Genomic DNA, 27,311 nt, shown 5'->3' on the forward strand with positions numbered 1-27,311 from the left:
GGAAGGTGCAAATCAGGGGCAGCAAGATCTCTTCAGCTGGCATAAACATGAGAATAACAACTACGAAACGTTTACAATCTAAATTATCGAGAGTGTGATTATTTTTATTCATAACAGCATTCACAACCAATTTTGCCAGCCAGTGAAACCAGTTTTGAACAATACAGGCGTTAGTAGCTTTAATGCACACAATGTTAGATACACGTTTTGCCATGAAACGTTTTTATAAAACGATCTCGAGCAAATAAAAACTACAGTCCATGAGCAAAATAGCAATCTTGAGTACATTTGAAGATAATTGCATCAAACGTGACACAAGCGCAAAAAGCAGAATTCCATAAGACATACGGGTAACATGATTCGGAGTGCCTACGACATTTCGACATGAGGCAGCAAGGCTTGAGTTTTGGCTCTGGTTAAAAAAAAAAAAAAGTAAAACTGCTTCCAAACATGAGGTAGTATGATCACCCTAAATTTAAAGTTGGGTGTTTCCTGTTCACACAAGGCCTTAATTAAGCATCATATGCTTGTTAATTGAAGATGACGGCTTTAAAACAGCTCTCTTGTTCATAAAGTGATTATAAAGGAAACTGACTCAATAGAAAATGTTCATCAGTTTGTTAGAAAATTAGGCACAAATATTGTTGATTTGGTTGAGAAACATTGGTCCTATGAATGGGAGGATTTTGCTTTTGACTTAAAAACATTGTAATGTTCAAACTATCAAAAATACACCTTTTACATTTGTTCCACAATGACAAAATATTCAAAGAAAAAGTTGTGATACACGTGAAACAAATCAATAAGAGCCTACGTAATATTGTATGAGTCATAATTTTCCAACGGGAAAATGAAGATTGCACAAGCAATTTATGCCAAAGGCACACATAGAACAACGAAATGCACATATTAAAAGTGTTTTGTTTGTCTGGTTGAGTGCAGCGTGTTCCCTGGGTGCTAAGGTCAACTTGAGAGCCATTTTCTAAAATGAGCTCAGTCGATGTGGCCTGAGACATCAAAAGTTAACATGAACATGTACATTATATATTCAAGCAACATATGCACTGCACCATATAGGTAATAGAACTCACTCGATACATTTAACGACGACATGAACACAAAGGCGGCAGTATAGTTATCCTCATGGTTAAACACATCAGCCTCACAGTCGAGTGGTTTTGGGTTTGAATCTCAGTTTCCGCCTTCCTATGTGGAATTTGCATCTTCTCTATAGGCTTGCCAGGTTTATTCCGGGTTCCCTGACTTCCTCTCACATTCCAAAAACATGCAAATTAGATTAAGCGGGACTCGTGCTTTGTTTATTGAAGGACAGGAAGGATGACTGAACCCGAGGCCCACCCCCTAGTGGCTGAGAGAGATGATGAAATGCTATGGTTTTAGGGATTAAATGCACATGTTCAAAGATGACTGCACTAATGGGCTGACGCTACTGATTTTCTCTCCCTTTCTCTTTTACATGTACCCATATAATTGTGAAAGGGATGTTTTTAACGAATTGTATACGGCAGTGGAGTCATTCTGTGCATGTTTTACTTGCTGTTGCTTCAAAGGTCTAACCCCAAACTTTCTCTCCCCAAGTGTGTGGATGGCATAAAGATGGATGTAATAAATCATTGTTAAAGGGGCAGTATGTGGTGTTTAGTCACATCTAAGTGTTGAAGTAAGTGCATTGCATTTGTCACAAATGCCGTAGTCATTGATCCATCCAAATATACAATTCGCCATTCACACACTACCCCTTAAAGAAATGCATAGATTGTTGATAGTTTATCGTATCTAGAAGCTATTGAGAAAGTTGGCTGTCTCGACAAGCCAAAATATGACCTACTGAGTTGAGCTACATTTACGCTATACAAATACTTTACTCAAGAGGTGTCAAACTCAAGGCCTGGGGGTCAAATACGGCCCGCCACATTATTTTATGTGGCTCGCGAAGACAAATTTTGCATCAAATTTGTGTCATTACTAAAATTACACTTGAAAAGATTTTTGTAGATATTGCTTGCAATTTGTATTACCATTCATCTTTTTAAAATATTTGAGCATTTTTTACTAGTCTCTGATTTCAAAACTAGTTATTCATCAGTTTATTTTGTAGTCTATACTGGAATGGAAGACGTTGACAATCATAATGGCCTGACGAGGGAAACCATGACTATGATGCGGCCCGCGACAAAAATGAGTTTGACACCGCTGATTTACTCAAAGCGGCATTATTTTTCTCAGATCCTATTCAAATATAAAAAATGGCAATAATTGATTGTTTTACCATTGGTCAATTATTCCAATTGAGTCAAATGCCCCTGCCTATTATTCTTTGAGATTTCATCAACCTTTGGTCACCCATGCTATGCTACCGGGTTTGTTTTTTGCACATGATGACCTTTATAGGTCTGTAAATGCCAGATAGCAAAGGCATGACAAAAACAAATGAATACTGATGACAGTGCATGATCCCCCCCCCCCCCACACACACACACACACTTAAAAGATCAACCTGAGGAGCCGATGTTTTCTTTGTCTGATAGCCAGCATGCGCCTTGTGATTCGCACCTGTAGTGTAGCTGCTCAGAGTGGTGGCGGGCCACTCAGAAGTTGAGTTTATCCGAGGTGTAAACATTGGCGAAGGTAGAGTCGGAGTTGAGCGGCAAGTTGGAGGAAAAGCGCAGCCCTTTGACCTCAAACTTCGGGTCGGGGTCCGAGGTGGGGTTATTCGGTATCAGGGATGGAGCTGGTGCCACAAAATGCCCAGTGGAACCCACAGCTTGAGGAGGCTAAAAAACAGAAATATACTTGTTACTATGTGGTACTAAGGAATAGAACTTGGCCAAATATTAGATTCATTGTTTAATCAGAACTACGCTAAGGATAACTACTGTCAGTCCATTTGTCTGAAAAACTGCTTTGTTGTGTGGTTGAGTACCTCAAGCTGTGTCGGGTTTGGATCTGGATGGATATCCACTCTGTTGTAAGCCTGATAGTGAAAGAAGCATGTTAAGTCACCACTGGAATAAAGATGACATACACTTGCCAGACGTCAGCAACAGGCTGTTTTGTAAAAACGTTCATGTTAATAGCCAGAGTAATAATGGGACAGTAAGTAATCCAACAATTTGTCCCATGCATGTCAGTAAGCTGGTGCTGATTCAAAAAGTCCACTATAGGGCTTAGCTTTTCTTGTTTTAGTGATGTGTCCGACAGCGTTCACAATTAAATACAAATAAGTACTGCGTGTTCCAATGAAGAAATCAGATGAATGGTTGGAAATTTAAAAAGACCTTACAGGTGGCCCGACGGAGGCAGGTGTAGGTGCAGAAGAAGGATTCACAGGCTGATAGGAGTACGTTGCAGGAGGTGGTGCCGCAGAGTAACTTGGGCCTGTGGGTTGATTTGTGCCCTGCCATGCCAAGACGGAGTTTGTTTTATTTTTCGATCATTCCAAAAGTGATTTTGAGAGGTTGCTTTAGGGAGGTACCTACGTGGTAATACACAGCAGGTGCTGGTGCTGGTGCTGCTGCTGGAGTCATTTGAGGAGTGTTTGTTTTGGAAGCACTTTTTTTACAACAGCATCTTCTTATGCAGCAACAGCAGATTGCCAGCGCAGCAACAATGGCGACAAAGAAGATGACGTAAATATACGCAGGGGCGTGTACTGTAAAAACAGAGAGATGCCAATTGAGTGATCGCTATCATACATAGAACTATTTCTCAAGTGTAAACGCATCGTCTCTCACCTTCTTCTACATCCAAGTTGGCCACAAACACCAAGAAGCCGTCTTTGTCGCGAAACTCAAAGACGCCAGAATCTTCTACTTTCACAGTAGTAATTTCTAGGCTGCCGGTGTCCAATGAAAGTCGATCCTCAAAATGTGGCTCTTCTGAATAGCCATAATTATTGCTCATACGCCCAGAACGCATCACTCTTATGGGAGTCGAGTCATCCATGATCGGTTTGAAAGTGATGTCCCACGGAGTAAACTTCACAGGGAATCGCAGGGTCAAGTGTGTGTCTTCCTTGGGTTGGTAATTATTCAAGTGCTCTGTGTGGGAGAAAAGCGATTGTTTAATAAAAACAAAAACATTGCTCATTTAAAAGAGTTGGGCTGAAACAATTCAACAAATAAGTAGGGATGGGCGAGTACTGATGCTAGCCTTATTTCAAGGTATTACTGAAGGATGCACATGAAGACAATTGAAAGTCTTCAATATCTCCAACACGTGGTGCCTCCAGTTTTCCCAAGACTTCTTAAAGTCGCCCCCGGCCGGGCCTTTTACAGACAAAGGTCCCCGTTGATTGGACATTGTGATTTACTAGAAATGAACAAGTGATCATTTGAAACAGCAAACGCTGGCAGTGATATGTAGAAATTAAGTGTTGGTATTCATCTGTTCACGAAGAATTGTGAGGATTCATGAAACTGATTTGTGTCATGAATACCATTACCAATACCAATAACATACCGTTTGTTTAAAGGTGGTTTGAGCAAACGTGTTTTTTCAGAGCCGAGTAGCCAACTCTTGTAGCTCTAGGTCAGTGACTCCTGAGCTTGACATATTTTCTGAATGTAAGAGCTGAACTCAACTACTACATCACCTTGACACATGCATGACAAGACATTCACATCTTAGCGTAACATGTATGTCCTATCAACACTCACCTGTTACTATGAGTTTTGTCCTTGATATCAGAGTGTAGTCTTTTTGGCGGAGGTTGTAGTAGCCGCTGTCACCTTGCGTAAGCTCTGACATTTCCCAGCTATTAAACTTCATCCGCCCCCTGGATGCACCTCCGATTTGAGTGCGATTCCACAAGATTTCCAGGTCCGCGTGGTCGATCTTGGAGAATTCCAGGATTTCTGCCTGACTGGGAATATTCAGGCGATAGGTGCCATGGTAATATCTCTGCACCTCCTCGGCACATTCTAGTAACAGACAGAAAGTCAAACGAAGCATGGTGATGCTTTATGAGCCCCAGTCTCTAATGCTTTAGCAGCATCCATATATGGCAAATAACAAACTCCTTTTTTGAGAGAGCGGGGGTGCTAATTTAGATTTGAATAGCAATTTGAATAGCAACGCTTCACTGTATTTACCATCCAATGTAAAATGATCTTACCTAAAACCTTCAGTTTGAAGCGTTCCAAATAGAAGCCACTAATTGGAGTTGAGAATTCGCCACTGTCTTTTTCCGTCACATGTTGCAATGAAAGACTTGTAGGGGTAACTTGCAAACGTGGCTCCATTGCCTGAAAAGGTTGACAACACAATAAGTTTTGGATGACCTTGTCACATTTGAGGGAGGTTTGTTTGTTTTTTGTATTTCTCGTTTTCTTGCACTGCATCACTATTATGACATCAAGAGATGCACACCTTGCCATTTTCATAGACTAGCCTCCTGCCGCCGCCGCCGCCGCTCTTCGGAGAGAAGTAAATGTTTCCGGTGAGTGTAAGAGGTGAAAACTGGAAGGGAAATCTAAAAGTTCCACCATAGCACACGTCGTACTCTGTGCCTAAGGAACCTGCAATAGGACACAAAGGAGAGAAGATATTGAATATGGGAACACATTATTACCACTCTGCGCTCTTGGCTAGCCATCTACTTCATTTTTTTCAGCTATGTTGATGTAAATCTAATTTCCAACCGTGAGGATTTTTGGTCTGAATTTATTCTTCCCAACTTCAGTTCTTTCAATACCTGACAAAAAATAATATATACTGTACTGTTTACATCGATTTTCCCATTTTGATTGTTGGCCACTTTTTTACAAATAAAAACATGAACAACTTTTTTGTTCATTCATCTTCCACAATGTTTTAAGCACGTCCACCTCGAACGTCGCCATCCAATCACAGGGCGCAAACTGTCAAGCGACTGTCCACACTCATGTTCACTCCTATTATATTCATTGCCAAGTGTAATTCTGAGACTTGGAGATGAAATTTTGCCTCCACATGCCCCCACAGGCACATGGCCCCACAGGCTGGCAATGTAGCCAGAAGTGGCTTTGAGCAAGGTAAGCAGAGCTGCAATGAGTTTTGTTGGATGCACAGATTAGCGTTGCCTAACAGCCTGAGCTTCTGATAAGATTGTTTTAGTGAAAAAAGGGAGTTTTTTTTCCCACCCACCAACCTTGCACTTGCCAAAATGATATTGATGAGAATGATATTGATACTAGTCGTTACAGCCACACTGATGTTTGCCTGATTTTGGATAATAATGAATTTGTAACCTTAAAACTTTTGGAAAATATTACCATGTATGACATTGTGGCATACAAAGAGGGTGGCTGAGGCGAACCAGTAGGACACCTACATGTTATTATTGGACATTTTGATGCTACTAGTAAGGTCCAGCATATGGAACATGGTTACTAGTTGGGCCTAATAGTGTCACTAGTGCAGCACAGCAATTTACTACTCGTATCGTTTAATTTCATACGAAAAGAGCAACAAATGTACTAGTTGTGTTTACTACTAACCTGGAGATCAAGAATATTAAATGCACCGACGGCTTTTCATAATATTGTTATTGCTTGTGTGTAACAGCATACTCACCACAGAGGAAACATGGTAGCAGAAGGAATGCGAGCAACATGTCCTATAGAAAAAACACGGCATTACTCAATAAACATATCACAAAACTGCACGCTATGCCATACAGCAATTTATTCGCAACTTATACTTACACGTTTAATAATGTGCGTTTTTCCACTGAAGAAACAGCCGACTTTACTGTAATCGCAAGGACACATACAAACTGGGCGAGGCTTTCGTTTGGTGTGGGCGTCACTACTGCGCCTGATGTGCGCACACTGTGCCTTGTCAGTCCATGAGCATGTACAGTAAATACATTTTATTTAGAACTTCAAAGTACTTCACGAATAGAATGTGTTCAGTTGTTTTACTGATAAAGAATAAATACAAAATAACAAACACAGAGAAATACACGAAATAAGCAACTGATCCACCCATTGTGAGAAATCATCGGGTGCACTGCGGAAAATGATCTAATTTCACTTGATAGTTTGAAGATTGACTATCTAATTACTACAAATAATGCATTCTTGGTCAGCGACTGTCAGAACAATCAAGAGCTCTCCCACTAGATGAAAGGTATGATTAATGGTTAATTGTAAGTGTATAAAGTTTCGGTAATGTTAGGTAGGTTGTTATTTTGTGTTTTTAAATGAATTGTCTAGCTCTGTCGAGTTTGTTGTTTAGAAATGTGCTTAGTATTAGCATTCAATCTCAATTTTGGCGCAAAGCCCTGCAGCGCGCCGTAAAGACGCGTTTGCGCAAAGAGCGTATCTGTATTGTGCGACGCAGTTGGCGTAAAAGCCATAAATAACCGAGGGAAGCCACTGCGCGTGCGCGCTACGGACCAACGTTTATCCCCGTTTATCCCCATTCATGTAAAACATTCCCAAATATCTTCCCGTGGACGTGTTTCCCGCGTATACTGCAGGTGGGTTCGGGCTGTTTTGTGTTGACAGTGTAATAAAGTAAAGATAATCAATAAGTGATCAAGTGGATCATTGGACGTGGCTTGTCATCGGGCCGTCACGTCACTACTGAGATCTGCTTAGACATTTTTGCCGCACCTTGCTCGATGTTTGCAGGTGTGCATGGATGCCTGCCCGATTACAACATACGATTCGATGGATGTAATAACGTTTGTTTGCATAGCTGTCACCTGTGTGGAAAGATGAAACAACCTGCCCCTGTTTTTGTCCCTCCAGGAGAAGATGTCCCCCTGCGTTCTGCTCGCTGTGCTCTGCAGCCTCCCTTTTGCTATGGGTGAGTGATCACTATTAGTCTATTACCTAAAGAGCGATCAGATTGTACACCTTTTAGCACGTGTTCAAAGTCAATAATTTGTGACTAATAGTTATTTGTTTCATTATTTATGTGCTATATTTATATTTTATACAGTATGACCTTAAATAGACCTGAATAATCTCTATCTCGATTTTCTAAACTGTTCAGTTTGTTCTTTCAGTTAAAAAGCATGGTTAACCACTCTACCAGAATACAATCCATTCACCCATTTTTCTATAGCGCTTGTCCTTTGTAAGGGTCACAGGCAACAGGTCATCAGTTGTTATTATTATTAGTAGTAGTAGTAACAGTAGTAGTAGTAGTAGTAGTAGTAGTAGTAGTAGTAGTATTAGTATTATTATTCATGCCCCACCAGTTTTCTGAAGCTGAATCGTGATTTGGAAGAAGTGATTGCATTTTGTGTAGTGTGTGTATAACATAATTTTGCTTCTTTACAGGTTGGGTCGTACTGGGTGAGCCAACAGAAACATTTTATAATATATTTTCCTTTTTCTTGAGATAAAGGGAAAATGTTGTTGACTTCCTTCCACACACAGGTGAGAGAGAAGAAGTCCAGATGGTTTGTGCCGGCAAGGAATTCCGTTTGCCGGTCTACTCAACATCAAGAACTGTGACTTTTACTCCAAACTCAGGAGGTTCCAGGCGTGTTCTCCTCGAGAAGACCACTGTGAGGGAAATAGTGTGATGTGTTTTACAGTATGTTTTAATGTTCGAATGCACACAAATAGCTAATCTAAAATCTTTACTTAGGTAATCGACCCTCGTTTTGAATGGACCAAAGATAAGATGCTGGTCCTGAAAAATGTGACTCATGCAGACCAGGGACTTTATTCTATCAAACTATCTTCTGGATTCACCTATGAGACCGTTCGTCTGACAGTTTCAGGTTGGACAGTTTCCTGTTTTGTTAAATCAATACGTTTCAATCTTTGAATTTTTCTTTGTTACTGCAGTTTCATTAAGAACACCAGTTTGATTAAGAACATGCATTCTCAAAGGTCCTCAAGTCAGTGTTCTAATTTTCACTTTATTCTTTCACTCATCTTTTCACACTTTTGTCCTGCCGAAGAATGCATCAAATCCTACTATAGGAACTACGGCGAGAACTTTGAGAACAACATCCCTGAAGACAGTTTTATACTGGAATTTGCTCCCCGAGGGGCTCCATCCAAGGCGATGCCAATAGTCCTGTGGAACCGGACCGACCCTGATACCGGCATTGCGGGTCGAGGCCGGATGCTACGAGAAAGGAAGGTCTGGGTGGCTGACAGAGTGACGCAAGCCGATCAAGGCAACTACACAGTACGAGACGCTGAGGGGAAAGTGTTGTCTCGCTGCACTCTCACTGTCCGCGGTGAGAGTCAAGTCAATGACATATGAGTCATGTCTTTGTTTAGCAAGACTAACGTTGTTGTTTTTTGGTAACACAATGCTGCTCATTGATGCAGGACACACTTTCAACGTGACCCGCTTCACCAAAGAGTCTCTGAACCTCCCCCTCTTCCTCCCGGTGCCACACGCCTACCTCATCTTTACCCCCAACCGACACCCTGCTGAATCCCCGTCGGGTCCTTTTGACTCCAAGCCCCCCCGCGGGCCCGTTCAGTTAATGCGTGAAGGCCACATCACCGACCATGACATGCGGTACAGAGGCCTGGTCTCGGTGGGCAGGAATGGCTCCGTCAACGAGGTGGTCATAGCGAGGTTGACCTCGAAGCACGATGGCGTCTATGAGATCAGAGACATTAATGGCAACCTGGTGTCAACCACCTTGCTGCAGGTGATTGGTGAGTAACACAGTTGAAGCACAATTTCTCCCTGCAGTAAGTGGGAGGAAGAAACAATACTTTTCAGGTATCTGTGCTTTACGTGAGTGTTTGTTTTATTCTGGCACTTTTGCTACCTCCAGAGTTACCTCTACCTTCTGCTCAGTGCCTCATCTCTCTATTTGCTCCAGAAAGGGGTGGCAAGTGGCGAGCTCTTCTCAAGTCCATCACTGTCCCTTCCGGCATGTTTGTGTCTTTGGCCGGTTTCATCCTGTTCATGAAGCGCTACCCCAACTGGAGCTTGTCGCAGATCGTCGCCTGCCTTAGGACGTACCGCACGCCACAAGCTCAGCCCCCGGCGGTCAACATTCAGGTGAGCAGATTGGGGCAAGGCTTTATGGTGGCTTTTTTATTTTTTTCTTGATTTTTTTTTATTTATTTTTTTTAAGCTTTGTTGCTTGCATCAGTGCAGATCCAAATTAGGAGGCGGAGGTGTACACTATGCTCACTTCCACACCCACAGCATTGAAGGGGATTATTTCCAGCTACATGACTGTTATCTTTGTCGCATTTAGAACTACAGCCAGCCAAGCCCTCAGCCTGCGGGATACCAGCAAGCAGGCGCACCGAGAAAATGGACCCCAAGAGCCAGCCCAATTCATGCTGTAAGCAGCTCCCAATTTGATTTACATATTTAATATATTATACATACACATTGTATTTGTTTGCCGCTATTTGAATTTCCAGGGTTACACTCCCGTTACAGCGGGAACTCCATCACGGCTCACTCCTGTTCACACGAGGGGTGAAAATGATCAAGTTCAAAGAACTTTGAGCTCCCCCTGTCACAATTCAACTGCCGAGGTACGCCAGATGTTTGTATATCCGAGCCTTTGTTTAAGAAATTTTCATTCAATCACTAATGTCCTTCTTAGGAGCAAACGTCTAATGAAGAAGCAAGGAGGATTTCCTTTCCAGTGGCGGGTGCAACAGATTGCCTGCAGTCCTCCGAAGGTTGCGTTCAATTCCAGATCATGAAGGAACCGCTTCAAGCAAGCTGCAGCAAGACAAATGATTATTATACCGCCCTGCCGCTGGACACGGATACGTCTGAAACCTGCAGCGTTTACATTTCGGAAAAGCTCAACTTATAGTGCACGGAGTGGTGGCATGCAGAGAAGCATGCGGACAAAGTTCAAGAGAAGAAAAACCTCACCTGTGCCTTTTGCAACAAAGTCTACATTGTACTTCCAGTGGTTTGACATCCATATTGCATGTCATTATTGTCATTGTAATGGTATTTATGAAGCATGAGCTGAATATGATCATTCCTGCTTCAGACATTTATTCGCTCTGACTGCCAGAGATTCTCAAATCTCCGCTATCCTCTGATGCTATTTACTACCTCCAGACCCTCAGGACTACCGTGATATGCACTGTGTATATATATATATATTTGCTAAATTTGTCAGCAGTGCCCAAATCCGGTCCTCAAGAGCCCCTATCCAGCCTGTTTTAGGTGTGACTGAAATGATCAGCACATCAGCAGGCTTTGCAAAAGCCTGATAACAAACTTGATGATTTTTTTTAAATCAGGTGCAGTGCAGGAGGGATGCATCTAAAATAGGCCGGATAGGGGCTCTCCAGGACCGGACTGGAGCATCTCTGGTCTAAAAGCGAGCTCGCTACATATAGAGGACTATAAAGAAGGAAACATTAACTTACTGTACTAATATAGAGAAGGGATTTATTTGTGTCATAATGATAACCTCTTCTGACTACAATGAATTATCATGTTAAATGTCTGTGATGTAAGCTAATAATTTCACCATACTTCTGGGGCGCTGTACAACTGTTAAATGTTCAGTAAAAACAATCCCACCAAATATTGTAACAACCTGTGAAACTTGTTATGAGCAAAATGTGGACCACCAAATTCCTGATGAAAATGACAGATCTTGTAATATTTTGCAATATAAAAACATGTATGAGTCCAAAAAAATACATATATCCTATCAGATTCTGATTTGATCATTTAATTCAGTACATTGAGGCCTTTGTTTGCTTCTGTATGAATTACATATATTTTTTTAAATACCTACAACATTTAAAAATGTATACAACAAAACAAAAAATAACTGCTGTGCAAATGGACTGCAATCTCGTCCTCTGTCCATCGTTTCCCGTAATTCTAAACTATATACTGGACAAACAACTCATAATTGGAAACTTCCTTCCAACAACCGACATGCAACACAAAATAATCAATTGACAATGAGTCGAACCTCTTCTAGAGAAATATTAAATGATGCTATCAGTAGATTATTTTTTTTCAGACAAATGAAATATATTTTTTCTCTTCTAGAGAAATTATACCGTATATTTTTAATAATATTGAAATAAAGGTAATTCGTATACAGATTTTATTATAGTCAAGGTGACTCTAACTACTAGAGCCAAATTCAAACGTTAATATGAGCTACTTATTTCACGACAACAAAACTATTCCACATGAGCACAGCATATGCAAGAGGAAAAGAGGAAACTATGTTTGAAACTTCCTAAAGATAGTTTGGTTCCGTTGTAGCTGTTCATGTTTTAACCAGTGGGGGGCAGCAATTCACTAAACGTGCAAAGTCTTCCGGAAATCAGGAAGAAGAAGTTCCGGTTGTGGCGGCAATGAAAGAAGAGCGTGCTATCTTCGACTTAATGAAAATATTTTAAAGCGGTCATCAGCTCCTCTCTTCGCCATTGTAAAAACAAAACGAGCCTACTACCGTCATCAGAAGTATTTTTTAAGCCTTGACCAGGACGATGTCTTTGGTTTGTGCAAGTAAGTGACTTGAAGTTCTAAAGATTGGCGTTGCAAACTAGCTGTGCAATCGCGCTAACGCTGTTAGCTAAATTAGCTAACGTTAGCGACCATGCACTGCCGCCAATTGCGTGCGTAGCAAGCTCCGACATATTCTTGCCGATTCAAGTAACGGCTATATGTGTTTTTTTTGTCTTGTTCAGTCTCCAACGAGTTACCAGAGCACCCGTGCGTCTCTCCGGTTTCCAACCAAGTGTTTGAGCGCCGGCTCATCGAGAAGTACATCGTAGAGAATGGGACAGATCCGATGAATGGGCAGCCTCTGTCTGAAGAACAACTTGTCGACATCAAAGGTAACTTTTGGCTGCAAGATATCCAGGAACGTGTTTTTTCCCAGTGTTTTCCGTACACGGTAATGACTTCTTTGCCTTGAAATTGGTTAAAATCGCCTGACGCAGATTTTGTTTTTGTTTGGCACTTGCATTTTACTAATATTTTGTCATGCGCTTCTAAGGCGTCTGTCAAAAATGTGTGCAAGTACTAAGTAACCAGTGCAAAGCCGCGCTATTCATTTTTAGATTTCCTGCTTTTCTCTTATGACTGCTTCACATGGTGACAGTTTGTACTTCTCTGCCAGTCTCCCATCCTGTTAGACCAAAGGTACCATCGGCTACAAGCATTCCCGCCATTCTAAAATCGCTCCAAGATGAGTGGGTAAGTTTTTAAGTCAAGTTTATTTGTATAACCCTAAATCACAAGCAGTCTCAAAGGGCTTCACATAGACAAAAATGGACAATTATTCTCAAAGCATCCCCTGATCTTAAGCTCCCAAATGATACACGACTCAAAGTTATGTAGAGATTTGAAATGCACATTGTGCCATATATATTGAAACTAACTGGCCATGCTATCAAAAGTTTGTAAGAGGTTAAATTGTGTTTTTATGTCAAGGTATATCAACAAAACTGATTTATGAAAATTTAATGTCATTTGGTATGGTATGGGAGGAAAAGGGATTATCTCAAAAACAAAGATGTATTATAAGATGCGAGTTAATGTTTCTATGATACTTGTTATAGTGAGAATTGGAAATAAATTACCTTTAGGTAAACACATTTCATTTGTTTTCTTGGCTTGTAGGATGCGGTTATGCTTCATAGCTTCACTCTGAGGCAGCAGCTGCAGACGACTCGCCAAGAGCTCTCGCACGCCCTCTATCAACACGATGCTGCATGCAGAGTCATTGCTCGACTCACCAAAGAGGTCGCTGCAGCTAGAGAAGGTCGGTTGATAGCAGCTTGTGTGACATGGTCTTTAAAACATATCAATGTGGGTGAGTTAATTTGTCTATTTTTCTTTTCCATAGCTCTTGCCACACTCAAACCTCAGGCTGGGCTGATTACACCTCAAGCAGCTCCTGCCTCCCAGGCAGCTGCAGTGGTGAGCTTTTTTAATTCTGATTCATGGAACTTGTGAGTTGAGTAGTGGTGGAGCAAAATGTTCATTCCTGTCTGCCAGGGTCCTGCTGGAGAGCCTATGGAGATTAGTGAACAAGTTGGCATGACTCCAGAGATCATCCAGAAGGTAGTGTCAACGGAATCTTAAAGGCGTGTTTTTTTGATGGGTCAATTTACTTAAGCAGCCTTGGAACTTAAGTGTTTTATTAATTTTGCAGCTTCAAGACAAAGCCACAATTCTCACCACAGAGAGAAAGAAGGTAGGGGGGGGGGTTATTAATCATCTTTTTTTTTTTTTTTTTTTAAATATTTCTAAAGTTCTCTCAACTTAATTGTCTTTTGTCCAGAGAGGAAAAACTGTTCCAGAGGAGCTGGTTAGATCTGAAGATCTCGGCAGATACCGCCAAGTGGCCTCTCATGCTGTAAGTGTTTATAGATGAAAGGCAATTATTTGGAGTCCACTGCTTTTGCTCTGTAGAAACAAGTTGGGGTTGATGACAGGAAACCAGGAGAGGAAACTTTGGTTCTGCTTTCAGGGTCTTCATAGTGCCAGCGTGCCGGGTATTCTTGCTCTGGATCTGTGTCCCTCGGACACCAACAAAGTCCTCACTGGTAGGCTAATTTCATGTCTGGAAATTGCTTTGACCCAGTTAGTCACAAGGGACCTTGACATTGATGCAATTGTGGTCTGTTTCTCTAGGTGGCGCTGACAAAAACGTGGTTGTGTTTAATAAGACTGAGGAGCAGATTGTGGCAACACTGAAGGGTCACACCAAGAAGGTCACCTCTGTCATCTACCATCCATCCCAGGTTGTTTTTCCTTGTCTTTTTCTCATTGTGATGTTGTCTACCCTGTAATAATTGTAGCTGTCTTTTCCTCCTCCAGTCTGTGGTTTTCTCTGCATCTCCCGACACCACCATCCGCGTGTGGTCGGTCACCGGGGGCAACTGTGTCCAGGTGGTGCGTGCTCACGAGGCAGGTGTCACCGGACTGTCCCTCCATGCTACTGGGGACTACCTGCTCAGCTCTTCTGAGGATCAGGTATGTGTGCTGTTTCAGTCAAAAAAGAAAAATGTCAAATGGATTACATCACTTATGTGACTAACGTGACCTCATAGCAGCATTAATTTGTGTCGATTTGGCTTTGTTTTCCCTCATTGTTCTTGTGCAGTACTGGGCCTTCTCTGACATCCAAACTGGCCAGGTCCTCACAAAGGTCACCGATGAAAGTGCCGGCTGTGGTAAGCGCCAGTGTGTCTTGGGCATTTTTAATAGAGGAGCTCATCTCCTAGTGCTCACACACACCCTTGGCTCTCCTCTTCCACAGCACTCACCTGTGCTCAGTTCCACCCTGATGGTCTCATCTTTGGTACTGGAACTGCTGACTCCCAGATCAAGATCTGGGACCTGAAGGAGCGAACCAACGTGGCCAACTTCCCTGGTCACTCGGGCCCCGTCACCTCCATCGCTTTCTCTGAGAACGGATACTATCTGGCTACGGGTATCAAATAAATTTTTTTATTTTTTTTTACTTTACTAATTTCTTTGTCAAAATGTCTGTAATTGCCATCTGCTGCTAGTTTTATTTGGACCCGTTTCATCAGATTTACTTCTCTGTTTTTGTAATCTAGGTGCACAGGACAGTTCTCTGAAACTCTGGGATCTGAGAAAACTGAAGAACTTCAAGACAATCACACTGGACAACAACTATGAGGTGCGCAAATAATAAGACTTCAGCCATGAAGTCATCACTCCCTTTTTTCTTATTGCACACAACTATGTTCTCTAAGGAATTTGACCATGAAAGAGGATGCCTGTCAAATTAGCCCTATAAATGGTTTGATTGAAAAGTGATGACAATCATGTCTTGCACTCTTTGATAACTTTGTGTTGATGGCAACATCATTAAAACATTCCAGTCTGTTTGCAATGTTTTCATTTCTCATGTCTTGCTTTTGCAGGTGAAGTCCCTCGTCTTTGATCAGAGTGGTACCTACCTAGCTGTGGGAGGGTCCGACATCCGCGTCTACATCTGCAAACAGTGGTCCGAGGTCCTCAATTTTACAGGTGAGGGCCCAATTGCCATTGTGTTAGTAAATGTTTGTCCGATGTGTTACATTAGTATCTGTTCCAGACATTGATTTGTGTATTTGGCGCATCTGTAGATCACACAGGTTTGGTGAGCGGAGTGGCCTTCGGAGAGAATGCTCGTTTCCTGAGCTCTGCAGGAATGGACCGAAGTCTGAAGTTTTACAGTTTGTAGAAAAGCAAAAATTGATAATGACATGAGGAGACAACTGAGGTAGACCAGAGACTGTGGATACCTACTTGGCATAGACCTATAATTTCTAGTTTGAAAGAAGATCACAAACTCTGCTTATTTCATTTATTAGTCCTCGTGCATGAAACAAAAGTTGATAAAGTATCTATTTGAAAGCTCAGAATCATAATTCCAATACCTTTTATGCAGTGTCAGTTAAAATGATAAATCAGCCACTGCATCATGTTTTTTTGTTGTTTTTTTATAGCATCTCTGATTTTAAACTGTTTTATTTTCTGTGTGTTTGTGCGTAGCAGTTGGGAGGCTAGGGCCATAGGTCATAAGTAAAATTCTTTGTCTTTTAATGTGGATAGTTAAAATAGTTTGAAAGTCCCTCTGTAGTAAAACAATTGCAGAGAAGGAAGATGTTGTATTAAATTCCCTCATTTCAGTTCCTACTTTGCATTGGGAATTTTGTTCACGTTTTCAATGACTGTCTAATCAAATGTGTATATCTCACAATGTGCTCTTTTACAGTAAAATATCTTTTGTATGCCATTGGAAAATACCAAATTATTTACAATACTGAAAAAATATTGTACGTCAGTGCATTCTTATTTTTTAAATTTAAAATATGGTTACTATCACAAAACAATAAAAATCTGCTCACATCCTGCCTTGATGTTAGGTTATAATGATGTTTTTTGGCATTGATCTAAGGCATAAATTGTGTTTTGCACAGCCAAGTTGCTCAACAAGGACAGTACTATTGTACTCACATAACTGAAGTCGGTAACAATTTGCCTTCAATTAAAATGAAGAAAGCAACCTCCTGACTGGTGACTCGCAAACCAGTGTCTGGAATAAACCGTTGTGTTTATTGAAAGTCAAGCTTAAGCTAAGATATTTAAGTGGTTGGGCATTTATTAAGTGGTCCAGAGTCAAGCCTTTCTCTGCAAATGCAACACTCTTACAAGTAAGGACCTACATATATTTACAATATTAATAATACAGCATTATTCACTGCGATGCAAAAGATTTTTGTCCTGCTAAGCAAACTTAAGGCCACCTTTGTTTCGTCCGGAGTAAATCAAGACAGCACTCTTGAATTTGGGGTTTAACTTGGTCCATAATTTTAAATGTGAAAATTGGTGAAGTTGTTCAATCCATCTTTTTTTTTTTAAAGGCAGCACTGTAAAAATAAAGCCTCCTTTCAGAACAACACTTAGAAACAGTAAACTATGTGGTATGGCTTTCTTACCTCTCGGCTCTGTTAAGCACTTTATTTTGGAGTCAGCCAAATCTCCGTCAAGCGTCTGGGCATGAGACACAACGTTGTTTACAGTTTTATGGAGTTTACTGTTATTTGTTACTGTTCATTTATTTCTTAGGGAGTTTACTGTTATTTATTGTTACTGTTCATTTATTTCAACTGCCATTTGATTTTTTTTTCTGTGTGCACTGCACTTTGTATGCAGCTGTGGTTGTTTTTAAAGTGATCGTGATCGGTTGTACTCGCAGGCCTAAAGGGTCAGTAATGGCGGGGTAAAAAGTTTTAAGCAAGATGGTTCTTAGCCACGTGTAAAGAGGAAATTCGTACTATATGTATGGGATTTAAATTTTAAGATAACGTGTGGGTGGATGAATGGAGAACTCTAATCTCAGGCAGGCAGTTTTGCATACAAAGATTTTCGTGCACATTTGATTCATCCACGTGATGCATATTTTATTTCGCAGGTTTCGAACATTACGGTAAAAGATGGCGGTCGCATTTCGTGGCGGGCGCCTCTCGGAGTCACGTGAGATTGGAGTAACGTGACTTTCCCAAACGGGAAGTGTGAGTCAAATCACTCTACTTGCTTTCAACGAGTCGCCTGCTTCGACGCGGTGGGGACGGCGACATTTATGACAAAAGTGCTTCGAGACCGGCAGTGTTGAACGAGAAGAAACGGGTGAGCGAGCCGCTATAAACGTTCTTTGTCTTTTAGATAATATAAAGTGCAGAGTTTCGTCTATGAGTATTTGTGGCTTGAAACGTTAATATGCGCAAATTACAAGCCCTTGTAACGAAATATATTTCCTACAAATGATGCACTGACGAGAATGTTTTTGTTGATTACTTTATAAGGTTCCGTCTCAGTTTCAATTGGTACGGCGTGACAGAAAACAACTGACCCAGTTGACGTATGAGTCATTACGGGGGACTAAAGAAGCCTTGAGTTTCATTTTGGTTATTAAAAAAAGAAAATCTGCATTGCGTGATATTGGTTGCACTCACTGTTAGCATTTTGTTGTACGTAAGGACAAAATCAAGCTAAAAGTAAAATATTAGAAAATCAATGCACTCATGTTTTCAACGTAATCAAAGATTCGCTAACTTGTCCATCCCTATGTTAAACAGCAGTCTCAAATATTTTAAGTGCATCAAAATTTGAAACAAAAAATTTGGTTTAGTTTGAAGAATCTCAGATGAGCGTTTATAGGCATGAAATGAAATCCATAAGATTTCAGACAGCCCATTGAGCTCTTTATGCAAGAGTGGAATATTCTGATTACACTAAGGGGAACTTTATGCTTCCCCTTTGACACTTAATTAAGTTATGTCTGCTCATAGTTGCTTTCGCTCTCAAAAGAAAAAAAAAAAGATAAAACAACTTCCACTCTGTTCTTAAATGGAATTTCTTTTTTTTTTTTTTTTTTTTAATTAACAACAGATGTATTTGTCCTGTATTTTGGTAAACTTAAGGGAGTACAGATGCTGAAATGTAAGGGGAAGAGGGGGAATAATACAGTAACAGTATTTGTATATCATTACTTCCCACCACTGCTGAAAGTACTTTTTTTTTAAAAAAAAAGCAACATTTTTGTTCCTTCCTGTCCATGACTAACTAACTAAAGTTTGCCAACCTTGTGGGATGTGACATAGAATGAGATTGTTTGGTTTCGTTGTTGTGCAGGCAGCCATGGGCGCCATGTTCCGCAGCCAGGAGGTGTGCCTGGTGCAGCTCTTCCTCCAGTCCGGGTCGGCCTACAACTGTGTCAGCGAATTGGGGGAGCTGGGCTTGGTGGAGTTCAGAGATGTGAGCCACACTCGCCACATGGTCTTCAGAGTTCAGGGAGACGAGAATCATACAGCTAGCCTCGTGAACTGTCATGCACTGTACAGATTAATTTAATTTTCCTCTTCTCGGCCTGCAACACACACAGTCATCTTAATTTTATTTCCTCTTTCAAGTGTTCAAATTGGACCCTCACTAGTTATTATTATGTAGTGCTAATCTATTTACTATGACACATCATGTGTAGATTCCAAGATGCTGGATTTGATTCACCCAATAGTAATATTTTCCTCTTCCCTTGTGACTTAACCCTTTCTTCCTCTTTCCGCTGCTTTTTTTAGTTAAATCCTAACGTGAATGCCTTTCAAAGGAAATTTGTTGGTGAGGTGAGACGATGTGAAGAGCTTGAGAAAACATTTTGTGAGTATTTACCTTTTCTGTTTTCAACTTACACACTAATAATAGTGCTGATATTGCCACAATTACATCCCTGACCCAATATTCCTCTTAATACCACGATTACGAAACCATTAATATGAAACGAGACGCAATATAACATCACACAACTAAATAAACTACATCATCATGATTATATGCTCATTATAAAAAATATTTTGATGCGTGCACATCGCGACAGATGTGTTCTCTCTTTTTGAAATCTACTTCACTCTCCTAAGTAATGTGATCCGTTTTGTTTGCGCTCCAGCATTCCTAGAGCAGGAGATCAATCGATCCCTGTCCCCTCCGTTGAAGGGGCCCCTTCCCCCTCCTTGCCCGACGCCTTCAGCCCCCCAGCCCCGCGAGCTCATCACCATAGAGGAGGAAAGCGAGAGGCTGGCCAGAGAGCTACGAGAAGTGAGCTGAAACGCCTCACCATACGTTTTGATATCAAGAAGAAAGAAAATCTTGAATTGTACTCTTATTCTTGTCTGTTTCTATTCCAACCTAAGGTATCCAGAAACAGAGACAGTCTTCGAGCTCAGCTGACCCAGCTGTGCCAATACAGAGGAGTGCTGACCAGAGCACACTCTCTTACAACCTCGCAGGTGATGACAGCATGAAGCATGCCTCTGTCATCATTATCAAATCCCATGCGACACTAACGAATGCTTGTTTCTTTTTGGATTTCTCCCAGGCGCCCCTGTCTATCCTGGAAAACCAAGGTCTGTTTGACAACCACCGCGATGTCCACCTGAGGTACATGTTGTGTCTGTCATCATAGTGTAAATCAAAGCACGCTTTCCTCAACATTTTTTAGTCTCTCTCCACTGTTCTTTTAATCCCCATTAAACATTTCTCCTTGGTGTAGTCATTGCACTTTGTATCTCCTGCCGCGTCCTCGGACAAACGGTTATGTTCAGTTGATTCTTTTTTTTTTGTCAATAAATAATACAAAATAATACAGGTGCTGCAAGCAATTGCTTCAGCAACGTGTGCTTTCGATGCTCAAGTTATCATTCATGGCCAATTCATGTGCTCTTGAAGAAATGCACAAAGCTGTAAAGCAGTGGTGGACATTTGGGGAGGATGCTGAGGCTGAGAATGAGCCAAACCTTTTCCAGCTTCGACCTAATACTGCCTCTGGAAATGAAAATGCCACTGCCAACTACTGTAATAGATGTGCAATTACACTTTATTCGACCAGCTGGCATGTTCCCTCGGGTCATGCGCCTCCGGCATCAAGCATGTCCACACCACCGTTTCAGAAGGAACCACATAAACTAATGCTAAAAATCAAAACATGTGACATTGTTTTCCTGATTTGTATGTATGCCTTGTGATTGAGAAACAAAAGGCTGATGTTGTTGGTTGTATTATTGAACTCTTTCAGTTTTGTCGCGGGAGTGGTCCACCCGTGGAGGGTCCCCTCATTTGAGCGCCTGCTCTGGCGAGCGTGCCGTGGTTACATCATTGTGGATTTCAGAGAAATGGAGGATCGTCTCGAGCACCCAGACACGGTGGGAACAGGGATACGGGAAACCGTAGTTATCTCTGACTTTGTGTTCTAACGGGAATTGATTTCATCTGCAGGGTGAGATGGTGCAGTGGACGGTCTTCCTCATTTCGTACTGGGGGGACCAGATAGGACAGAAAGTGAAAAAGATTTGCGACTGGTGGGTAAATCTGCGACTCTTTGCTTTTCGGCATCTACGGCACATAGCTTGTTAATCTTCTGTGTTCACTTTGCGGCAAGCTTCCGCACGCAGACGTTTACGTATCCTGAGAACACAGCTGAGAGAGAGGAGATTCTCCAAGGACTTCAAGGCAGAATCGAAGATATCCAATCTGTACGTGTCCAAAAAAATGGATGTAATTTCAAATATTTTTCTGAGTACATGTCATGTTCTGAAATTAAATAGGCTTGATGTTACAGATTCTAACACTATCTTCAAATTGAAGCAGATTTTTTATTATTGATTTCAGAAAGGACTGATTTTAGCTAATAAAAGAACATGAGTAGCAAGCAAGTGTTTGAGCAGTTTGACCTTTGTTATTTTCTCCCCGAAGGTGTTGTCTCAGACCGAGGCCTTCCTGCAGCAGCTCCTCGTGCGGGCAGTGGCTGTGCTACCCCAGTGGAAGGTGCGCGTCCAGAAGTGCAAGGCGGTCCAAATGGTCCTGAACCTCTGCAGTCCCTCCGTCACTGACAAGTGCCTGATCGCTGAGGCGTGGTGTCCCGTCGCCAAGCTGCCTGAGCTGCAGAGCGCCCTGAGAGAGGGAGGGGTGAGACATCAGTTGAAACTTGCGACCCCTCCAGGGATAAACACCAAACTGAATCAAACGCCTGCATTCTCCTCAGAGGAAAAGCGGCAGTGGTGTTGACTCCTTCTACAACCGCTTGGCTTCATCCACCTCTCCGCCTACCCTGTTTCCGCTCAACTCTTTCACCACTGGTTTCCAGAACATTGTGGATGCTTACGGCGTGGCGAGCTACCGAGAGGTCAATCCAGGTACATCGCCATAAACCATCGCAAACACTGAGCCCTCATTTCTAAGTCTGTTCTCATATTTTGTCTTTCTTATGTCTCCATAGCAATGTACACCATAATTACATTCCCCTTCCTGTTTGCTGTGATGTTTGGGGATGTGGGTCATGGTCTGCTAATGACCCTGGCCGGCCTTTGGATGGTTCTCGAGGAGAACAACCCTAAGATGAGAAGTAGCAATAATGAGGTACACTAAAGTTTGGGGAGTTATGATCCTTTGGTGGGCGATTATTTTTGCTGAAGGCTAAAATTTGAGTACATATCCCAAAACATTCTAATGATATAATTTCCAACTTATTTTTTTTGCCTTTCCCTTAAAAATTCGAGTTAAAAGTTGAGTTTGTCTTTTTGTGCTATACGGTACTGTTCACCCCATAATGGTGGCAGACTGCGGTGTAACTTTGCTCATTTCAAATCTCACAAAAGGCCAGTTGTTCAGCTGGCATCTTCAGATGGTAAAGAGAGTGCAAAATATGCAGATTGGTGCAAATTTCTTTTCTTTTGTTCTGCAGAAAACTTCATGTGTGCTTTGTCAGTCAGCGAGGGTTGACTTATCAATTTTTGTTTTTGCTATCTCTGTCAAGCAGAAGCAAGAGCGACGTTTGTCAGACATTTTAATTTCATTGCCATGTAGTATCTGACTCTTGCACGCTGTTAAATCGTTTGCTCGTCAGCATGTCAGTGCATTTATTTATGTATTTTTTCTGTGAGGGGAAAAAGTGACCGTTTTGGGTTTTCAGATCTGGAAGATGATGTTTGGAGGTCGGTATCTGATTCTGCTGATGGGACTCTTCTCCATCTACACGGGAGCCATTTACAACGAGTGCTTCAGTCGGGGGCTCAGCATCTTCAGTTCAGGGTGGCACGTGGGTCCAATGTTTGAGAAAAACATTTGGAAGTAAGTTTTTATATATATATATATATATATATATATATATATATATATATATATATATATATATATATATATATATTTATATATATTTATATAGATATTTATATAGATATTTATATAGATATTTATATAGATATTTATATAGATATTTATATAGATATTTATATAGATATTTATATAGATATAGATATACATGCATACATGCATACATGCATACATGCATACATGCATACATACACGCACACATGCACACACGCACACACGATCTTACAACCTATGTTTTTTGTATATTGTTTATATTTGCTGCCTTTTCTATAGTTCGTCCGTCCTGGCTGGGAACAACTTTTTGTCTATGGATCCCGTTGTGCCTGGTGTCTTTACCAGTCCTTATCCATTCGGCATTGACCCGGTACGACTGTCAAATATGTAGATCGGGTCTCTTTCCCGCAGGCTTTCTTCTCTCAATTGATTTTCTTCTCTGTCGTGTCATGGTCAGATTTGGGGGTTGGCCAATAACAAGCTAACCTTCCTCAATTCGTACAAGATGAAGATGTCTGTTATCATTGGCATCATCCACATGACTTTTGGAGTCTCTTTGTCATTCTTCAACTACGTGTAAGTCACCATCCAAACACCCCAGCGCCCACTCTCTCCTACCTCCATTGTACTAACCCCTACGTGTTCTAAATGACGTGAATCCGTCCAGGCACTTTGGCAAGTTGAGCAGCGTGTTCCTTGTGCTGATCCCAGAGCTGTTCTTCATGCTGTGTCTGTTTGGATACTTGGTGTTTATGGTGGTCTTCAAGTGGATCGCTTACACTCCCGCCCAGTCCAAAGTGGCCCCCAGTATCCTCATCCATTTTATAGACATGTTCCTCTTCGCAGAAAACGAAGACAACCCACCACTTTATACGAGACAGGTATGTGTGTCTTAAAGTATATCAACCTTTCTTTTCTTTTTTTTGTTTTACAGCACATTTTTGAGTCGCACAGCTTATGTAACACTTGACTTGAGTATCCCAAAAACAGACTTTTTAGTGCTGGTAGTTTCCTTGTAATGTAAAAGCAACAAAATGGCATTCAGTATTTTACGCCAGACATTTGGGGGACATAGAAAATTCACCCAAGACCAAGTTACTGTAAGGCAAGCACTAAGGACAAAGTTGTGTCGATTGATGCAGGCTATCGTTCAGAAAGTGCTGGTGGTGCTGGCGCTCTGCTCTGTTCCCGTCCTTCTGCTCGGGAAACCACTACTGGAATACAGCACACACAAGGGGAGAAGGCGTCAGCTGGTGAGTTCGTCCACCTATGGCTTGAACCCTTCGACCTCAGGCGGGTCCATTTTGTGTGAAGATTTTCTGTCCCCTGCAGCATCTGCAAGAAGACAGACACCCGCTGATGGTCGACGACGGCGCCGCCCGGGATGGGGATGCGGACCGAAGAGGTTCTGTTGGGGAGGAGGTGAGGGCAGAAGTCCTTCTGTCTTTTTTTGCACTACAGTTATATTGAATATTTTAGAACTGTTTGTTTTCAAGCATTCATTTCGGTACAGTTGCATTCATGGTAATATTTTGTAATCATGAGCAAACAAAACAGGGATGTGGTTTAAGTCAGCTGATACATGTCAGTTATGTATTTGAGCAGCTTCGGACATGGGACATAGGGAAGTTGGTCTTGAATTTCATTTCCTATCAAATTAAAATACCTTATATTTGAACTTACCTCAAGCTTTAGGAATTCTGTTCAATAATTAAGTCAAGATTTGTACTTGCCCCCATTACAGTTTTTTGAGCAATTTATTAACACTATTAACTTAAATGATACATTTTAACTGCAGTGTTAATGTTCAAGTTGTGCATAATATTACAATAGTAATTTGAGTTTTAGGGACTTTTTTTTTAACTTTATGGGGATAATTGTACTATTGCTGTTTTTTTTCTGTGTTGGTCTTGATAACAGAATGAAGCCATTGCAGAAATGTTGTTCTTTTATCTGTAGGAGTTTGATGCTGCAGACGTGTTCATGCATCAGGCCATCCACACCATCGAATACTGCCTGGGCTGCATCTCCAACACTGCCTCCTATCTGCGACTCTGGGCCCTCAGTCTGGCACACGCACGTTAGTCACACCTCCACCAAGTTGTGCTGCTCACATGGCGCATACACAAACTACACTGGCACTCAGACTTCCTCTTCAAAAGGATACTTTTCTATTGTCGGGGAATTATTCAGCCACACATGACTTGGAATTTGCAAGCAGTGAAGATCAGCTGACTGAGGTTGTTTGTCCCCACAGAGCTGTCAGAGGTGTTGTGGGTCATGGTGATGCGCATTGCCCTGAGGTGGCAGGGCTACGTGGGCTCTGCAGTTCTCTTTGTAGTCTTCGCTTTCTTTGCTGTGTTGACCATCTCCATCCTGCTGATTATGGAGGGCCTCTCGGCTTTTCTGCACGCACTCCGTCTGCACTGGTAAATCACTGTTTTCCCCCCACTCTTATTTTGTTGTCTGTCTTTGAAGGCAGTCTGACTCATTTAATCCATATTTGTCATGCTTTACCTCGGTGGTTCTCAAACTAGAGGCTGCAAGCTGTCACTTTGGTGTCAGAAAAATTATTTTCAACAAATTGTCACATCTGTTTATGCCCACATATGGTGACCAGAATACGAAATTACTCCTACCTATCATAGCTTTGGGCAAATCTAAAAGGTCTGATATGATTGCTGTATCACATAAATCTGACATCCCTGCATGAGTGCAGCATTTGTAGCTCCCTCCCTCTCGATGACCTCGGCAAGAGGTCAAAAGACCCAGAATCTTTGAGTAACCCTGCTTAAAGTTAGACAATCTCATAGAAATGTTCCTATGTGTCTAAAGCAGAGCTGGATGTCATTGTATTGTCAACAGGTAATCTTTAAAAGGGTGTGGCCATTGACTGTTTTTCTTCCAGGGTGGAGTTCCAGAACAAGTTCTACAGTGGCACAGGCTACAAGCTACACCCGTTCTCTTTCTCATCTTTGATCAATGCATCAGCTGCCATATGAACATCATTCTGGCCAAAGAATATTTACCTCGTCGATATTTTGGACTGCAATAGACTAACACAGTGATCTGTGGACTGAGGCAGTTTAATTGAACAATGAACATTATGGTATGGACTGTTATGGCATAATGAAAATGAAATCTAAAAATCATTGGCATTATGTAAAAAGTACGCTACTAGACCCTTTTCAAATTTTATTCAATGTGTTATATGAATACATTCTAATTTTTCATTCCTAAAAATGTTATTAGTTATTGAAACTTTCACTGTGACATTTACAATGATCTTACATTTAAAAGGGAGGTTTGTGGAAATCCATGTTGAATTGGTGTGTTGAACTTTAATCTAAATGAATTTATCAAATGTTAGCAGGAAATGATCTGACGCCCCATCTGCTAAATACACCACAATGCTGTGTCACTTCCGCACATGCCAGTGTTAAACAACTAAACAATTTAATCTTAAAACATTAGTATGAGATCTCTCGTGTGCCTTACTGAGCAAGCTAGTTAAGTTGTTGGGACCACATTACCATGCAATATTTTGAACCACATCAGGACGTTATATTTTTCCCTTTGTTATGCACTGTCAAAGTGATCAAATTTTGACTGAAATTAAAAGTAATTTTCTTGTGTTCATGTGAGCAGTCACTTACTACATAGAACATTTCACCATTACTTTGAAAAGGATTCGTGCAAAAATTAACATATGGTAGTGGTACGGCCTAGTCAGATCGACGTAAGAATGATTGAACATCTTAATCAGGTATTTTCTAAATGACACTAATTATTAATCTGATTTTTTTTTAAATGCGTCATACTGCAGTACATATAGCTCATCGTATCTGACACCACGCACCCGCTTTAGAAATCGTATTTTTTCATCTTCCCATCATAATAAATTACTGAATAGGACCGCAATAATAAAGTTTCATTATTTTATAATATGAAATATAAAGAACAGGGGCTCCTCGTTTACATGGAGTTCCATTCCTGCGGTGCCGACGTAGAACGGACTACTACACTAATTACTAAGTCTAGCTAATTACTCGTCTACCACTAATGGGCAATTTCAATTAATATAAAAAGCTTTTTGAGGCCCAAATAAAACTGAATATAACACAATTGTGTTATATTCAGTTTAATTTAAGTGTCAAAGCCCAAAACGTCGCTTGACG

General features: G+C 41.2%; 4 protein-coding genes across 5 annotated transcripts; 3 read left to right on the forward strand and 1 right to left on the reverse strand.

The window, feature by feature from the left end:
- Nucleotides 1-79: 79 nt before the first annotated feature.
- Nucleotides 80-6,803, reverse strand: wu:fc21g02. The gene is made up of 10 exons (XM_061274682.1): nt 6,708-6,803; nt 6,577-6,619; nt 5,392-5,540; nt 5,138-5,267; nt 4,680-4,943; nt 3,756-4,061; nt 3,501-3,673; nt 3,305-3,418; nt 2,945-2,995; nt 80-2,795 (listed from the first exon to the last, which is right to left on the reverse strand). The coding sequence occupies exons 1-10, from the start codon at nt 6,771-6,773 to the stop codon at nt 2,610-2,612; spliced, it is 1,482 nt and encodes a 493-aa protein (XP_061130666.1). The 5' UTR covers nt 6,774-6,803; the 3' UTR covers nt 80-2,609.
- A 1,616-nt stretch (nt 6,804-8,419) lies between these two features.
- LOC133159953 (uncharacterized) lies at nt 8,420-11,647 on the forward strand. The gene is made up of 8 exons (XM_061287398.1): nt 8,420-8,527; nt 8,611-8,746; nt 8,930-9,214; nt 9,309-9,647; nt 9,818-9,999; nt 10,202-10,291; nt 10,374-10,490; nt 10,562-11,647. Exons 2-8 carry the CDS (start codon nt 8,647-8,649, stop codon nt 10,778-10,780), a joined length of 1,332 nt encoding a protein of 443 aa, XP_061143382.1. The 5' UTR covers nt 8,420-8,527; nt 8,611-8,646; the 3' UTR covers nt 10,781-11,647.
- A 626-nt stretch (nt 11,648-12,273) lies between these two features.
- Nucleotides 12,274-16,832, forward strand: prpf19 (pre-mRNA processing factor 19). Its single transcript, XM_061286384.1, has 16 exons — nt 12,274-12,459; nt 12,642-12,791; nt 13,076-13,152; nt 13,579-13,720; nt 13,805-13,878; nt 13,957-14,022; nt 14,114-14,155; nt 14,243-14,317; nt 14,432-14,507; nt 14,596-14,705; nt 14,782-14,937; nt 15,068-15,137; nt 15,224-15,397; nt 15,528-15,610; nt 15,858-15,963; nt 16,062-16,832. Exons 1-16 carry the CDS (start codon nt 12,441-12,443, stop codon nt 16,157-16,159), a joined length of 1,518 nt encoding a protein of 505 aa, XP_061142368.1. The 5' UTR covers nt 12,274-12,440; the 3' UTR covers nt 16,160-16,832.
- A 1,119-nt stretch (nt 16,833-17,951) lies between these two features.
- Nucleotides 17,952-26,770, forward strand: tcirg1b (T cell immune regulator 1, ATPase H+ transporting V0 subunit a3b). Of its 2 annotated transcripts, XM_061284394.1 has the most exons (22): nt 17,952-18,108; nt 19,114-19,236; nt 19,557-19,635; nt 19,922-20,070; nt 20,166-20,261; nt 20,351-20,412; nt 21,047-21,173; nt 21,247-21,329; nt 21,410-21,503; nt 21,724-21,936; nt 22,013-22,163; nt 22,247-22,386; nt 22,940-23,097; nt 23,413-23,503; nt 23,591-23,709; nt 23,801-24,014; nt 24,276-24,386; nt 24,466-24,505; nt 24,539-24,555; nt 25,093-25,213; nt 25,391-25,562; nt 26,042-26,770. In XM_061284394.1, the coding sequence occupies exons 2-22, from the start codon at nt 19,120-19,122 to the stop codon at nt 26,133-26,135; spliced, it is 2,448 nt and encodes an 815-aa protein (XP_061140378.1). In that variant the 5' UTR covers nt 17,952-18,108; nt 19,114-19,119; the 3' UTR covers nt 26,136-26,770. The 2 variants fall into 2 exon arrangements, with proteins under 2 accessions (XP_061140378.1, XP_061140371.1); XM_061284387.1 differs by having other exon boundaries at nt 24,466-24,555.
- Nucleotides 26,771-27,311: the final 541 nt, after the last annotated feature.

Source organism: Syngnathus typhle, linkage group LG1 (assembly GCF_033458585.1).
Source record: "Syngnathus typhle isolate RoL2023-S1 ecotype Sweden linkage group LG1, RoL_Styp_1.0, whole genome shotgun sequence".
Taxonomy (NCBI): Eukaryota; Metazoa; Chordata; class Actinopteri; order Syngnathiformes; family Syngnathidae; genus Syngnathus; species Syngnathus typhle.